This window comes from Delphinus delphis, chromosome 8 (assembly GCF_949987515.2).
Source record: "Delphinus delphis chromosome 8, mDelDel1.2, whole genome shotgun sequence".
Taxonomy (NCBI): Eukaryota; Metazoa; Chordata; class Mammalia; order Artiodactyla; family Delphinidae; genus Delphinus; species Delphinus delphis.
In genome coordinates, this window is record NC_082690.1 from 61,076,192 (window position 1) to 61,093,862 (window position 17,671).

Here is a 17,671-nt window from a genome sequence, read left to right on the forward strand (position 1 = left end):
AATTACTTTTGTTTGTTTATTGATTGATTGATTGATTGGCTGTGTTGGGTCTACGTTGCTCCACGCAGGCTTTCTCTAGTTGTGGTGAGCAGTGGCTACTCTTAGTTGCGATGTGCGGGCTTCTCATTGCTGTGGCTTCTCTTGTTGTGGAGCACGGGCTCTAGGCGCATGGGCTTCAGTAGTTGTGGCACGTGGGCTCAGCAGTTGTGGTTCACAGGCTCTAGAGTGCAGGCTCAGTAGTTGTGGCACATGGACTTAGTTGCTCTGTGGTATGTGTGATCCTCCTGGACCAGGGATCGAACCTGTGTCCCCTGCACTGGCAGGCGGCTTCTTAACCATTGCACCACCAGGGAAGTCCCTTGACTGGCTTCTTTCATGTACCATAATGTTCTTCAAAGATCATCCATGTTACAACATGTATCAGTAGTTCACTCCTTTTTCTTGACAAGTAATCTTGCATTGTATGGATATACATTTTATTTATCCATTTACCAGCTGATACACATTTGAGTTGTTTCTACTTTTGGGCTATTATAATATTGCTATGAACATTCGTGTATAAGCTTTTATAGGGACATATGTTTTTATTTCTCAAGTATATATCTGGAGTGGAATTACTGGGTCATGTGGTAACTCTACGCTTAACCTTTTGAGGAATTGCCAAACTGTTTTCCACAGCAGCTGCACCATTTTACATTTCCACTAGCAGTGTATGAGGATTCCAACTTTTCCACATCCACAACACTTGTTATTATGTCTTTTTGATTATAGCGTCATAGTGAGTATGAAGTGGTATCTCACTGTAGTTTTGATTTGCATTTCTCAGATGGCTAATGATGTTCAACATCTTTTCATGTGCTTATTGGCCATTTATATATTTTCTTTGGAGACAGGTCTATTCAGATCGTTTGGTGTATTCAGATCTTTTGTTCATTTTTTATTGGATTATTTATCTTTTTCTTGTTGAGTTGTAAGAGTTCATTACATATCCCAAACACAAGTCCCTCATCAGATATATGGTTTGCAAATATTTTTTCCCATTTAGCAATCCTAAGTGGTCTGAGGATCATCTGATTCTTACTAATTTTTGCATTTCAAAGAACTAGCACGTAATCTGGCACATTGTATGTGTTCAATAAATGTTAAATGGATGTTACATAACATTAACTGCTTTGAAGACAAGAATAATGCCTTAGGTACTTCCCTGGTGGTGCAGTGGTTAAGAATCCACCTGCCAGTGCAGGGAACATGGGTTCAAGCCCTGGTCCAGGAAGATCCCACATGCAACTAAGCCCATGCGCAACAACTACTGAGCCTGCGTTCTAGAGCCTGCGAGCCACAACTACTGAGCCCATGAGCCACAACTATTGAAGCCCGCACGCCTAGAGCCCATGCTCCACAATGAAAGGCCGCTGCAACAAGAGAAGCCACCGCAACAAGAGAAGCCACTGCACCGAGAAGCACGTGCACCGCAATGAAGAGTAGCCCTGGCTCTCCGCAACTAGAGAAAGAAAGCCCATGCACAGCAACGAAGACCCAACACAGCCAAAAATAAATAAGTAAATTTATTTTTTTAAAAAAGAATAATGCCTTACTCATTCAGCATCTCCCTCACACTTTACACCTAGCGCTAGACACAAAGCACACACCTTGGAAATACACAGAGACTGAGTAACTCTCACTTGAACAGACAGTGGGGATGATGTTGCAAAAGAATCCAGAGGAACTTGGAAAGCCATCTGAAACCAACAGAACTTACCTGTTTATACTGGCTACTACCAGTTACCCCTGAGACAGCTGCTGCTCTCTGAGAATAAGAAGCAACTTCTATATAAGCCATTCTTGCAGTGGCCCACGCTCAGAAGTAGTCATCAAAATGCTCTATTACTTAGAAAACTGGCCCCCTCCCTCCATTCCCTTAGCCAGTGGGAGATATCAAGCACATGACAGCACTAAATGACATGCTGGCTTTGCCTGAAGTGCCCTTTCTTCTCCTTAAGGAGCTCAAACTTGATCTAGAGAGACAGGCTGGTATCTGGACCACATCAGTGATGTACAGCTGGCAAAGGTGCTCCATCCTTTGTGGTTTCTAAGTTAGAAAGTGACTCTTCCTCTTAAGCACTAACATGAAATCCTTCGTGATCATTAATAGCCAACAGTAAATACTTTCCAAACTTAACACAGAATACAAATAGGACTGAAGGAAGCTTTGGGGAGAAGGAAAAACTGAAGAACATGGCTCGTTGCACCAGAAGGCCTAGGTCAGTGAGGCAGGAAATGTCTCTAACATCTCTTCCTTTCTATAATACTATTCAAGCTACAAACATAATCTAGGCCCTTCAACTTCATGCCCTTCCTGCTAGTCACTGTGTCACTCAAATTCAAAATCTTCTGGTTTGCCAATGCTGCCTATAAGAGAAAGGAAGAACTCCTCAGTAGGCCACACAGTGCCCTCCACGACAGCATTGAGAGTAACCTCTCCTGTGACCACACAAGGCCATGATCTGACTCCAGTCTGCCTGGCACTTAACATATGCTCCCCTGCACTATGTATAATACACCGGAAAGCACATGCACTTTGGAATTAGAAAGTCTGGAAGCCCTACTTGCCTGGATTAAGGTATGTCTTCCCTGCCTCTTTATTATTTTTTTTTTTTCTGGCTATCATCTTTACATCTTACTTACTTACTTATTTATTTATTGGCTGCGTTGGATCTTTGTTGCTGCACACAGGCTTTCTCTAGTTGCAGCAAGCAGGGGCTACTCTTTGTTGCAGTGCACAGGCTTCTCATTGCGGTGGCTTCTCTTCTTGCAGAGCATGGGCTCTAGGAGCGTGGGCTTCAGTAGTTGCAGCACACGGGCTTAGCAGTTGCGGCTCACGGGCTCTAGAGTGCAGGCTCAGTAGTTGTGGCACATGGGCTTAGGTGCTCCGCAGCATGTGGGATCTTCCCAGACCAGGGCTCGAACCCGTGTCCCCTGCATTAGCAGGCGGATTCTTAACCACTGAGCCACCATTCCCTGCCTCTTTAATCCCTTCTCCAATCCAAACTCCTTAGCATAGCATATAAGGCCTTACATGATCTTATACCTGCCTCCCTTTCCAGTCTTCCTACTTCCTCATTACGCCCCACCTCCTACTTGGATGCTCCAATAATACTATACCTTATACAGTGACCTGTCAGTGCTGTTCTCTCCCTCTCACCTCCCACCTTGCACATGTTGCTCCTCCTGCTTAGAGGGCCCTCCGCCTCTCTCCTTGGCTGGTTAATTTCTAGTCATTTTCCACATCAGCTAAAGTGCTGCTTCTCTGGGGAGCCTCTCCTGATCCCTTTCCCACCATTTTCTGTGCTCCCAGAGAGCTCTGTGCTTCTCTGTATTACAGCAGTTATTACATCTGCTTATTTCACTAACTCTTCCACTGGACTATGAGCAGCCTGAGAGTAGGGCCTATGTCTTCGTTATCCTTCACAGCTAAGGCAGTGCCTTTGTAAATGCTCAGGGTATACTTGATGAATGGATAAATGAATGAAAAGGATTTTCCCACCATATACATAAGGCTGGCATAACAAATAACTTCATTATTACTTTAAGCTGACAACATTGCAACTCAGAGTGTCGTACTGACTTGTATCACGTAACAACCGTGTGGTAGAGCTAGTATAAAAAGCCAGATCTTCAGAGACCCAGACCAATGTCCGGACCTCTCCCTTGACTCTAAGCTCATATTTCCAACTGCCTAATTAACAACACCACTTAGATGTTTATGTAGCCATCTCAAACTTAACATGGCCAAAATTTTTCTGCATTTCCTCCCCACCGCCCAACAAAAATTTCTCCCAGTCCATCCTGTTTCAGTACACAATAACATCAGCCATGGTGTTGCCAACTACAAGTCAAAGCAAAACAAATTCATAAAACCTGAAAGTCAAGCTTGATTATTTCTTTCCCTTACGTCCCATATCCAATCCACCAGCAAGTCTTGTAGGCTCTACTTCAAAACATATTCTAATTTCATCCACTTTTCTCCATCTCTGCCACCCTACCCGCCCCGCCCCCAAACTCCAAAACTATCATTTCTCACCCAGACTACTGCAATAGTCTCTTAACTACCCTCCTCGAAAGCCTTCCTACAATCCGTTCTCCTCAAAGCAGCCAGAAAGACCTTTTTGAAAAATGCAAATCAGCTCACCTCACTCCTATTTTTAACACCATCCAAAACTTTCATTGTACTCTCAATAAAATTCAACAAATTTAGCAGTATCTACAAGGCCTTACAGATCTGACTCTGCTATAAACTCCTTGACTTCATATGGTACTATTTTTCTCTTGCTCACTATAATTCAGTCCCATTGGCCTTCTTTTTTGGTCCCAAGACATGCCTAACTCGTTCCCACCGATTTATACTTGCTTCTCCCTCCACTTGACACACTTATGCTTCCAAATCTTCAAATTGCTAAGTCTTCTTCATTCAGGTCTTAGTTCAAATATCACCTCCTCAGAGGCATTCCATAAACCACCGTATTAAAAGTAGCACCTCTCCTCTAGTCGTTCTCTATCCTATCACCCTACTTTTCTCAGAGCACCTATCACCATTTGGAGTTATCCTGCTTATTACTTATTCATTACTTGCATTTCCCCCATTTAGAAAGTAAACTTCACAAGAGCAAGGACCTTGGTTGTCCTGTTCACTGCTGAATTACTGGACCTAGGAATATTCCTGACATCCTGAAGTCACAAGTATTTGAAGAGGGGAAGAATGAATAAACAATACAGATTACATACTTAATAAATGCTTGATGAATGTGTGAGTGAATGAATTAGGGAGTGGAATGGAAAGGGAAAAAAAACAGTGGAAGCACTGCTATTTAATATTTTTATAGCCACTCACTTTTCTCCACCCTCACTGCCTTTGCTCTTGCTCAGATCCCCACCATCTCTTTTTTTTTTTTTTTTTTGCGGTACACGGGCCTCTCACTGTTGTGGTCTCTCCCGTTGCGGAGCACGGGCTCCGGACGCGCAGGCTCAGCGGCCATGGCTCACGGGCCCAGCCACTCCGCGGCATGTGGGATCTTCCCGGACCGGGGCACGAACCCGTGTCCCCTGCATCGGCAGGCAGACTCTCAACCACTGCGCCACCAGGGAAGCCCCCCACCATCTCTTAGACGACTGCAGTACTTCCCAACTAATTTCTTCTCCTTTCCCCAAGCTGAGCCCTCCAAAAATAACTTCCACACTTCCACCAGACTTGATCATTCTGAGACATAGATCTGAACATGTTATAAGCCCAAGCTTCTTCTTATGTTGTTAGAAAGGCCTCGCCAACCTTATCACTCACTGCTATCCCCCTACATTTAACCTATACTCCAGTAATGCAGGCATTCTTACAGTTCCCAGAATATTCCAGGTTGTTTAATGCCTCCAAGCCTTTGCATATCTTTTCATTTTGCTGGACCACTCTTCCATACCTCACAGACTTTTGACTACCTACTGAACTCAAACTTACTCCTCAAGAACCATCTCAAGCATCTTCTCTGTTAAGTCTTTAATGATTCCCCCAAGCAGAGTTAATCACTCCCTCCTTTGTCACCACAGTACATAACACATACTTATAATACACTACCATCATTTGTTTCCATGTCCGTCTTTCCCTATGTGACTATTAGCCCCCTGAAAGCAGGAGTCATGTCTCCATGTTTGTGTCCCCAGCACCATATCTGGCATATTCAAGCACTCAATAATTGCTGACTGAAGGAATGAATGGATATATCTTAACTCCTCAACCTGGTGTTTAAAGTCAACCTCGGGACTTCCCTGGTGCTCCAGTGGTTAAGAATCCGTCTTGTAATGCAGGGGACGCCAGTTCCATCCCTGGTCAGGGAACTAAGATCCCACGTGCTGCAGGGTGCAGCATAACTCGAGAGCCCACGTGCCACAACTACAGAGCCCACATGCTCTAGAGCCCACGCACCACAACTAGAGAGAATCCCGTGCATGCACCACAATTAAGTGAAGAGCCCACGAACCGCCAACAAAAGATCCCACGCGCCACAACGAAAGATCTCACGTGCCACAACTAAGACCCAGTGCAGCCAAATAAATAAATAAATATTTAAAATAAAATAAAGTCAACCTCATATTGGCTCCAACCCATGTTTCTAGATTTAGTACTTAGTCCTCTCTTACTTGCTGATTCCCCAAACGCATCCTTCTTTCTCACATTTACTTGGGGCCTTTATTCCTGATGCTCTCTATAGTGAAATTTAAATCATCAGGTGGCTCCTTCTCCACGAAGTCTTCCCTAACCCCTCCAATGAGATTTACTTCCCAAATAGCACTTTTTTTTCCAATTGATAAGGTATTTAGAACTTATTTTATAATTATAGCCTTTCCAACTGGACTACATGTACTATTTTTCTAACTGAACTGTATAAGCTCCTTGAAGGTATGAAACATGAATTAGCGTCTTTCCTCTCAACCTAAGTACCTAACACGGTAGCTTGCACAAAGCAAGCAGGTATCACTAAATGTTTAATTAGTGGAGAATAGTATGTTTAATAGTATGCTTAAAGATATCATGCTTCCACTCCTTCATATATGTGCTTTTAGCTTGGTGTAAACCGGCCTCCTAGCCATATGATAAACTTTATCCCTCCTTTAAGAATCAGCCCAATGACATATCATCTCTGAAGTCTCCCCTAACTCTCCCAAATACACTTTCACACTCCTCCCATGCACCTGTGATACCTGTATATAGCTCTACTCATCACACTATATCGTCATTATCACTTGATGGGTCCCTCTCCCCACTAGACCATAAACTCTTTTGGAGCACAGATAGTCTCTTTAACCATTTATGAATCCCCAAGACCAAATAAAGTATCTGGCAAAATTAAATGCTCAATAAATATATGGTGAATTTTGAAAACAGTAAATCCATGTTATAGAGTACGCCAGCAATAGAGATCATGGAGTCACATCACCAGGTTCAAATCCCAAGTCTACTTACAAGCTATCCAACCTTGAATAAATTACTTGGCAGTGCCTCAGTTTTCACTGATCCGGAAGGTGAAGACAATAGTATTAAAATATAATTAAAAGAGTTAATGTATGTAAAATGCTTGGTATAATGCCTGGCATTATACCAGTATGCAATAAAAAAGTTAGCTATTATTTGTTATCATTAGAATAGAAGGAGAAAAGTCTGCTTCTGCAAGGCGCTAAATGACAGGCTCAGGAAGAGGTTGGGTTCAATCCTATGGGCAATGGAAAATAAAATGCCACTGGAGACCTCCTTAGTAACAGACACATTCAGTTATTGAGAATATCCTACTGGGAAGGGGGAAGGAGGGCAGAGGGAACACAAACCTTGGCAGGGCTACGCTCTCTGCTTCCAGCTTCCCCTTTCCCCACTGGTTCTCCCTAGTTGCTCAGGACCAAAAGCCCCATGGTCATAACTCAGCATCCTCCTGGGAAAGCTGCACTTTAGAGGGAACTAATGAGTTTATGGTTACCTACAGATTTTCCTCTGAGGAGCAGAGAGATAACAAATGACTTCAAGAAGGGAAAACACAAAAATAAAATAGAGAAGAGGAATGATGCTGGATAGCTTATCCTGGGTTGGCTTTCATGGAGTAAGCTTTCAGGACAAATAGCCCCAGGTGGACTGAGACTAAACTCCTCAGAGGCATTCTCTGTCAGTGCATGTGCCTCCATGGGTCAAAGATGCAAAGAAGCAGGATCTGGAAAAGGAGGACTAAAAAGGTGACGCTACAGAAATAAGAATTCTAGCTCAGTATGAAGAATATTGCAACAGGGGAATTCAAAGAGGGAACAGGCTGACCACAGAATGATAAGCTCCCTATCATTAGAGGGATTTAAACACAGACGAGGTGATCACTTGCTGGGAGTGTTCAACATGGGTGGATGGACTAGATTTAAGATTCAAGTTCAGGGCTTCCCTGGTGGTGCAGTGGTTAAGAATCCGCCTGCCAAGGCAGGGGACACGGGTTCGATCCCTGGTCCGGGAAGATCCCACATGCCATGGAGCAACTAAGCCCGTGCGCCACAAGTACTGAGCCTGCGCTCTAGAGCCCACAAGCCACAACTACTGAGCCTGAGTGCCGCAACTACTGAAGCCCATGCGCCTAGAGCTCGTGCTCTGCAACAAGAGAAGCCACTGCAATGAGAAGCCCACACACGGCAACGAAGAGCAGCCCCCACTCGTCGCAACTAGAGAAAGCCCACATGCAGCGACGAAGACCCAACGCAGCCAAAATATAAATAAAATTAATTTATTTTTAAAAAAAGGATTCAAGTTCAATAAGCATCTGAATATCTACTCTGTGCTAGCCACTGAGAGAGATTAGGTGCTGGGAACACAGAGATGAAAAATGGTATGGTTCTGTCCCCTCAAGGAGTTCACTGAGCGATGGGGGAGACAAACAAAACAACATGGTAAGTGTTGATAGATGTCTATACAGAGTGCTGTTGGGGCGGAAAGCAGGTCCTCAGATACTGTGCCTATGACTCACTGGTAAGGAGGAATATGGCACTAATTAAAAACGAAAATGCTTCATAAGCAGTTTATAAGCAAATAGTACTGTCAGGCACTACTGTGTTATTGCCGGAACAGAGTACATCAGTTAACCTTTGCAATTTAGTCAACACTTCCTTAAACCTGAGTAGAATCCATATCTACAAACATTCTCATTTATTCAACAAATGTCTGCTATGCGCCAAGAACTGAGGAATGTAGAGAGATGAAAACGATAGTCCCTGCACTCAAGAAGTTAGAACATTCCTCTTCATTTTTTCTTCCTCTCTCCTACCCTCCTTTATTGACCAGAGGACACCTTAAATTCCTTCTGGAAGTAGATGAGTTATTAAGTAATGGGTTAACCAAACAAATGACTGCAAAAAGTAAGAGTGAGGGACTCCTCTGGCAGTCCGGTAGTTAAGACTCCACGCTTCCAATGCAGGGGACGTGGGTTCAATCCCTGGTCCGGGGAACTAAGACCCCATATGCTGTGTGGCACAGCTAAAAAAAGAGCTGGGGATGGGAGGTTTATAATGGGAAACCAAATGGGAAGGAAAGACTGTCTGCAAATAGGGTGTCTGCCAGAGTATGAGACTCTGACTGCACAAAAAGACAAAGGTTACAGAATTGGAGGTTACATGTAGGCCTTTTTGTGTATAACTTCCCTATCACCATTTTTTTCTTCTCTCATCCCAAGATTATTTGCACAGATTATTAATAATAATTATACCTTCATCTGGTTATTCCCTAGTATCCACTGAGTACCCAAAAGAAACTGTAGGAAACACAAGGCACAGTAAAATCCTGGGATCCAAGACTTTCAAGGCTGCGGGAAACCTCTAGAAGGTCATCTAGTCCAAACCTATCATTTCACATATGAAGATTTAAGGTATGGGGCTTCCCTGGTGGTGCAGTGGTTGAGAGTCTGCCTGCCGATGCAGGGGACACGGGTTCGTGCCCCGGTCCGGGAAGATCCCACATGCCGCGGAGCAGCTGGGCCCGTGAGCCATGGCCGCTGAGTCTGCGCATCCAGAGCCTGTGCTCCACAATGGGAGAGGCCACAACAGTGAGAGGCCCAAGAACCGCAAAAAAAAAAAAAAAAAGAATTAAGGTATGGAATCTTTCATGAGTTGGCATCTTCAAACATTTATTGAATCATACTCTATGTCAGGCACCAGGGATATAAGGATGGATAGGGCTTTCAAGGAGAACTCGGTCTCATGGGAGAGACTGACAAATAGCGTTACCCCAGTCAAATCACCTCTGTAAATGAAGTCCTACACTTATATAGTAGAAATGTCTAACATAAGACAGTATGGGAAGCATACAGTACTCACACTGCCCAGAGTGGTTAAAAGCACAGATGTAGGAGTCATCCTGGATTTGAACCCTACCTCTGTCACTTACCTAGCTGTGTGACAGTGGGCAAATTACTTAAACTCTCTATGCCTCAGTTTCCATATCTGAAGAATGGACATAACCATCATAATACCTACCTTGTAAGGTTGTGGTATGAAATTAGACAATGCATATAAAATACTTGGCACCAGGACCTGGCACAGAGTAAGTACTCTATATCATTTCACCTTTAGCACTCTCCTGCTGAACCCTGGCCTCAGAATCCTTCTCAACACAACCTTCTAAGCAGCTGTTATCATTTGGCTGTCTCTGCGACAAAACAAAATCTGCTATTTCTAGTCTAGAATCTAGGTCTATTGTTTACTACTCTAGTTTTTTTCCCCACTACATTATGCTACTACTCATTTTACACATCTTTAAAAAAAAAAAATCCAAAGATATATGGTCAGATGTCCAAGATTAAACTTCAGTCACACATGCGTCAATCCCTCAATAAGATCTTGGCTTTAACCAAGAATTCCTAGAGGAAAAAAATCCCTGGAAACAAGGAACATTTATCAAATGTCTACAGGGAGAGACCCACAGGAGGAAAAACAAAACAGTCCAAGATTACTACTTTGAAGAAGCATGGGATGGGAACTTCTACAGCCTCCCTGAGAAGATATAACAGACTTCTACTTCCTCCTTGATGTACCCATTACACATATTCCACTGACACAGCACCTGTGACACATTTTTGTACTTATTTATCACTCTCTCTCCACCCAGGCTAGTCTGTGAACTCCTTGAAGGCAGTTATCACACATTACCCATCTTGGTATGATCAAGCATAGCACAGTACCTGGCATACAGAAGGTGCTTCCAAAAAGTTTGATGAATTGATAAATGAACACAGAGGAAAACTATGAAACACAAGGAAAGAAGATATCATTGTAAATCAGAACAGTTCTACAAAGCAAGAGAGCCTTGGGCTAGAAGCTTAAAGTACAGGTGGGATTTGGAAAGACATGGGGGAAAGGAAAGGTACTCTAGGCAGACAGGACAGCACAAACAAAGACCTGGCGGTAATCAGAAACATGGTACACAGTATGTTAGAGCTTTAGTCATGACTTAGTCCAATAGTTCAAATCTCATAGGGATGCTGTAAACATTCAATAAAAAAGCACATACTACTAAGGAGAGGAGCTTATTACCACTACTCAAAAATAATAATCACCTTTATGCCAGGCACCATACTGAGTGAAGGGACTGCAACAATGAGCAAGATAGACTTGGACTCCGCTCTCATGTAGCTAAGAGTCTAGTGGGGAAGACAGACAGTTAAAATAATGCTTGGTAGAGCTGGGTTACAGGAAGTACAGGGGGGCTGAAGGAACATAAAGTAGGGTCACCCAATCAGTTGGCAGTAAGAGAAAGCTCCCTGATTTTCAAAGTGTGGCTTGAGATACTCAAGGGGTTCTGAGTCCCTTCAAGGACCACAACGCTTCAAAGTGAGATTTTTTTTTTGAATAAAGGGTTTCATGACTAAAGGTTTAAAAACAACCAATCTATTCCAATCTCCTCTTTTAACAAGAATAAAACAAGGCCCAGAAGAGGCAAATTACACACTAAAGGCAATAATAACTCAAGTTAGCTGTAGGGTGAGATACCTGCTTTGAACTTGAGCTGGAAACTACTCACTACTCTGCATGATATCACATCATTTTGGCAGATGAACAATTACTGGGAGTAGACACATTCGGAATTCACAGGCACTAGCCAGGCAGGCAGGCTGGCCCTGATTGGATGTAGAAGTGCTTTTTCACCTTAGGTCCCAAACCAGCTCTCTGTGCCAAGATGATGCCTCCAATTCTTCTCATGGTTAGCCAGGTCCCCCTTCAAGAAGGAACTCACTGGCTCCAGAATAGGTCTGCTTCTGGGCCTCCAAGCTGGTACCCATGCTTTATCCTCCCTAACATTCTCAAGCACCCTGTGGTTTAGCAAGTTGAAGAACTTAGCCAGTCATCAAAGCGTTTAATACCTAGCCCTAGCCTGAGCTGGCTAGACCCATCTCTCATCTCCCTAATTGCCACTGGGCTCATCACTCCCCGTGACCAGGGGTTCAGCAGAATCAAATTATAGGTAAATTAAACGACCTGTGTAGAAAAACCAATATTCCTTTAGTTAACCCCCACTTTGAATCTCTCAGGAATGAAATGCTGCTTCACATTTTGGAGATGGGACTTTTTTTTTTTTTTTCTTGCGGTACGCGGGCCTCTCACTGTTGTGGCCTCTCCCGTTGCGGAGCACAGGCTCCGGACGCACAGGCTCAGCGGCCATGGCTCACGGGCCCAGCCGCTCCACGGCATGTGGGATCCTCCCGGACCGGGCACGAACCCGTGTCCCCTGCGTCGGCAGGCGGACTCTCAACCACTGCGCCATCAGGGAAGCCCGGAGATGGGACTTTTGTATATTAAGAAAAAGGTAGTTTACTTTGGTAAGATGAGTCTGGCATGAGAAATGGAACCGAGGCGTTCAGTATAGTATGGCGGTGTAAAACTTAGTTCAGTATAGCACAGGCAGACCTGGGATGGAATCTGCACTTCCCCTCACAAACTGTGGAATCCTAGGAATGCTACTTAACCTCTCTTGCCTCAGTGTCATTTATAAAATGCGGTAAACACCAGCTAATTCACAGGGCTGCTGTCAGTAATGAGATAATGTAGGCTTTAAACAGGGGCTGGTTTATGGTAAGGGCTCAATAAACAGCAGGCTTTTCTATTGGTAGCTCTTTTCCTCTCAAAAACAGAAGTAGTGAGCAAAGCCTTAATTACCTTAACTAAATACTATAGAAAGTAATAATGAAACGGACAAAAGGAACATAAATAAACTGATGGCTGCTATTCCAGACTAGTCATCATGCTAACGGCATCTGATATTGGAAAACACAGGCCCGATATCCTAGAGAACAAATCAGAGCTTGCAATCTTTCCAAAGAAGTGGCAAGGAGTACCCTACTGCATCTTAGCTAGGCTATCCATTACTCTTTTATAATCTGAGCTCCACAATAGTCTCTCTACCAAGCAGAAGGTACTACAGGAGAGCAACTCTGATGCCATATGCTTCTTTATAAACCTAACCTTTAATTTTTCAACTCAAATCCATCTCCATCATAAAGATCTCACTGAATCCCCCAGCAGACTTGAGTGCTTGTCTCTTGTGCCCCACTGAATCTGTTACACACTTCCATTACAGCAATTATCTAGTATTGCAGTGGGCCATTTGCATGTCTCTTCTCTACACTATAAATTGGTAAAGATCCTGTCTTACTCATCTTTGGATTCCCAGTGCATAAAACACAGTAGACCCCCATAATTACAAATTAAAGGATGGATTTCACCTTCTCTTTCACTAGTTAAGGCTACTAAGAAACAGCTGGGGAGATAGAAGTATCGAAAGAAACTCATAAACTAATGTCTGCCAGACCATACCCCTGCCCACCCCTCCTTTTTTTTGAGCTTGAAGGGATGTCTGTTCCTGCTTCTCAAAGTTACTTTTTTAAACACACAAGGAAAAGGATAGAACCATCCACACAGAATTTTCAGACAACAGATTATATTATTTCTCAGTAAATGAAACAAAGAACAGAAGTTTCTGGGATAAATGCTAGTGGTTACATATAAAGTTGACCTCTAGACATGACTCTCTGGAAGTATAATTATGATACTAGAAGCTCTTAAGTTCTTAAAACAATAAGGGAAAAAAAGCTAAGAAGCAAAAATCAAAAATGTTTAACATCAAAACTTTAAGTTCTTTTCTCCTTTGCCAAAACTTTTGCTCTTTATCTCAATGAACCCTGATATATGTAACTGAAATCTGCCCCCCCAAAGGAGAGCCCATGACTAACAAACCATGTATAATAACTTAAATACAGTACTTACTTTTTCAAGGCACTTTCAAATATATCTCATTGAACTACAACCAACCATAATCACAGAAACTTAAAGCTGAAAGGGGTCTTGGAAGTCATTTCCACGACTACCACACCTCACCAACCAAGTGGCATCCAAACATCCCTGGTCTTTAGTGACTGAAAGATATGGGTCTAAAATGCTTCTTTAAAAATCTCTCCCTGCTCTGACCACCTGCCAGTTTCTCAGTCTCCTCCCCTCCACCTTAATGTTCCCAAACAGGTATACCAAAACCTCCAAGTCATCCCACCACCAAACAACAGTTTTTGCTTCTCAAGTCGACTTCTATTCTCTTTCTCTGGGCCTCATCCCCAATCCTCACCCCCAACACACAGCCAGGGCCTCTAAGATTCTGATCCCTCAGAGATCCCACTGGTTCCATCCCCAACAATCAATCCCCTTTCTCCTATTTCTCCCTGCCGTCCATATGCTGTCATGGGCAAAACCACAAGCACCCCTAGCCATGAATGTACCTCTGGCCTCAGAATCTTTTCCCTTTCCTTTCTCACCTCTCTCTGCTTCTCAGTGCTGTCCCTTCATTCCTTCAAACTCAATGTCTCCTTCCTCCTAGTGATTTCCTTCAAGGACCACTGGTAATTGAATACACCAGTTGTTAAATGCCTGTTATGTAGGTAAAGGGGACATATACCCTCAAGAGCTCACTCTCAAAGAACTTCTAAGTCTAGAAGGAGGGAAGAAGGGAGGCGGGTGGGAGGAGAGGGGAGTGAGGGGGGGGGAGAGAGAGAGAGAGAAAGAGAAAGAAAAAGAAAGAGGGAGAGAGAATCACTTATCTGTTAAGACTCATCTCCTCTGGGAAGCCTTCCCTAGCCCAAACTGAATTGGTCCCCTCTTCTCAGTCCCACCATTATACCTCCGATGCAATGACTAGTCTTCTTATGCGTCTCCCACCACCATCCTGTGAGCTCTTCAATGGGAAGGTCCCTAGCACTTAGACCAGGACTCGGCACAAAGGGGATACTTGTTGTTTGTTAAGTGAGTGAATGAGTGAATTCCGATATACAGTTGTCCATGCATCCATTCGTTCTATCATTCGATGACCAAAACTTTACTGAGCCCACATTATGTACAAAGTTCTAGAATGTAAAGAGCTCTTACGTAAACATAACCCTAAGCCCTAATACTAGTAGATAAGCACTCTTCCGCGGTCCGCGTCCCCAGCCCCACTGAAAACCTAGACAGAGTCTCTTCCCTCAGTAAAACCCGGCTTTCCCTTGCAGGAGCCCACGCCCCTCCAACTCAAGCTACCTGGCGGCCCTCTAATCCTCCCAGGACCCCCACCTAATAATCCCAAATCTTAACACCCCAACCCCTCTGGCTTCTCTTCCTGTCCTCCATCTCCACCCTTGAGGTTACTGCAAGTCTTCTGCCCCACGACCGCGTCCGAGTCCCTGAGTCCTGGAGTCCAGGGTACCTCAGATTTCCCCCTCCCCGCACCCGTCTCCTGTTGGCTCCTTCCCTCTCAGAATTCCATCTCTCCTAGGACCCCCACTTCCGATACCTCCCCTCCCCTCCCTTCAGTTTCAGGTTGGGTCTCTCCTCTCCTCGACTCTTAACTCTTCTTACCTCATCCAACTCCCGTTCCCCGGCAGCACCTGCTCCAACCTCCACCTCCACCACCGCCGCCATTTTCACAACTCTCCCCCTCCCCGCAGGCCCCGCGCGAGCCAGCTGCTTCCGCCGCTCAAGTGCTCCTAGCCAATCGGCGGTGCAGGCTCCGGCAGAGGGGGCGGGACACCAAGACAGGCGGAGACCTGAGGCGAACTAAGAGACCATCTACCTGCTACCCACTTAAAGGTCAAGGAGGGACGGATCCCGTACACTTCTAACCTTCCGCGGGGGAGAGTTCTTGGAAAATGAGAAATCGGCCTTGTATTATTTTCAGTGCAACTATTTCACCAATTTCCCCCTTTGGAGAGCCAAAGAGAAGGGTCCCTAAACCGTCTACTTTCGCGACGCTCCCTCACTCTGGGCAACAGGAGTGAAGCGTGGAGACTAAGGACTACATTTCCTAGAATGCATGGAAGCTGACCCGGAAGTTTAAATTCCGCTCTCTCTAGAGGAGATTTGTAAGGAGTGAAATATACATAAACCACCGAATGTATTTTCCTGGCAATAGCACATGCCTTCTTACCTAGGTGGGAGTCATTTCCGGAAACAGCGGCTTCTTGAGGCCCCAGAACGAATTCACGGACTTCGGGAGGCGGAAGAGTGGCGCTTTGGGTCAGAAGGCGGAGGTCAGAGAGCAGAATTGGCAGGATAATGGGTTTGTGGCCCAGGATCTGAGGCAGAGGTGGCTCTTCGAGGCCCATTATCCCGGGTGAGGGTCGTTGGGGTTGTCGATGGGGAGGGGAATGGACGAAAGGGAGGAAGGGTGACCATCCAGGAAGTGGACAGAACAGCGCATTCCGAGGAGCCGTGGAAGTAGCGGCTTAGGCTTCCGAAGCTGAGAGCTGAAGAGCCTTGCGGGACTTGCACGGCCCCCAACTGCTTCTTAGGCTCTCACGCCTCAGGATCCACTTCACACAGCTCCGTACTCTTTCCTATGCCCACACTTTGCGTCCCCAGCTCCTACCTTTACCCTCGTCCTGTACACCTTATTCACTATGCTGCACCCCGACTTATAGCTTCCTAACTCATTTCCAACCCCCTGCCTCCTAACCAGGACTGTCAACTTTTGAGCTTCAGGGAACATTCTCACAACTCCTTTCCCCAGTTCAACTCAGCTAATTCCATATTATCAAAGCATTCCTAATAATATTATCTATAAGGTAAGGTTAGTCACAGATATTTATTAGAGCTTACTAAGTGTCAGGCACTGTCCTTTGTATTTACATAAATTATTTTATTGAATCCTGTTTATTTTAATTTAAATTTTTTTTTATTTTCTTAGGTTGCTCTGGGTCTTAGTTGCAGCAGGCAGGCTCCTTGTTTGCAGCTTACGGGCTCCTTAGTTGTGGCATGCGAACTCTTAGTTGCAGCATGCGTGTGGGATCTAGTTCCCTGACCAGGGATGGAACCCGTGTCCCCTGCATTGGAAGGCAGATTCTTAACCACTGTGCCACCAGGGAAGTCCCCAAATCCTCTTTACAAAAATAAAATAAAATAAAAGTACTTCTGCATACTATCCAAGTTTATATGTGTTACAAATATCTTTCAGTCAGTCGTTTGTATTTTAACCTTGTGTTACTTTATTTTTCATATTTCCATCTTTGATCCATTTGAGTAAAATTTTAAAAATATGTTATGAGGTAGGGATCTGCTTTTACTTTTCTTCACATTGTGAACCGGTTTTCTTTATTTCTTTTTTTTTTTTACATCTTTGTTGGTGTATAATTGCTTTACAATGTTGTATTAGTTTCTGCTGTATAACAGTGAATCAGCTATATGTATACATATATCCCCATATCCCCTCCCTCTTCAGCCTCCCTCCCACCCTCCCTATCCCATCCCTCTAGGTGGGAACCAGTTTTCTGAACACCATTTATTACTTCATCTTTTTCTGGCAAAATCGTGCTCTATCTTACAGTCAACTTAACAGGTTGTAAATTCCCATTTATATGAGTCTGTTTCTGGAATCTATTTGCTTGTTTCTATAGACCATATGTTAAAACACTGTGATTTTGTAATTCTTTTCAGAGTTGTTCTCCACCTCTTTGATCCATCTTTTTAGAATTGTCTTAGCAATTTGTGACCCTTTATTGGTTGATAACTTTGTGGTGATTGCCAGCAACTTCTGCTGGAATTCTGATTAGAATTATGTTGACTTAATAAACTACTTTCTTCTTTTCTTTTTTTTTTAATTTAT

At 44.1% G+C, this 17,671-nt stretch overlaps 1 protein-coding gene across 2 annotated transcripts in view; it reads right to left on the reverse strand.

The window, feature by feature from the left end:
- The window catches only part of RNF121 (ring finger protein 121), an 82,316-nt gene extending 66,817 nt beyond the window's left edge, over nt 1-15,499 (reverse strand). The window contains exons 1-2 of one of the 2 annotated variants that reach the window (XM_060018356.1): nt 15,430-15,469; nt 14,495-14,527 (exon numbers count right to left, since the gene is read on the reverse strand). Coding sequence is in view for 1 of the 2 variants with exons in the window: in XM_060018354.1 (XP_059874337.1) it covers nt 15,430-15,492 (63 nt within the window). In the remaining variant the exon portion in view is untranslated. Of the gene's footprint in view, nt 1-14,494; nt 14,528-15,429 lie in introns of both variants that reach the window. The other variant, XM_060018354.1, reaches the window with a different exon arrangement.
- Between the last annotated feature and the right edge of the window lie 2,172 nt (nt 15,500-17,671).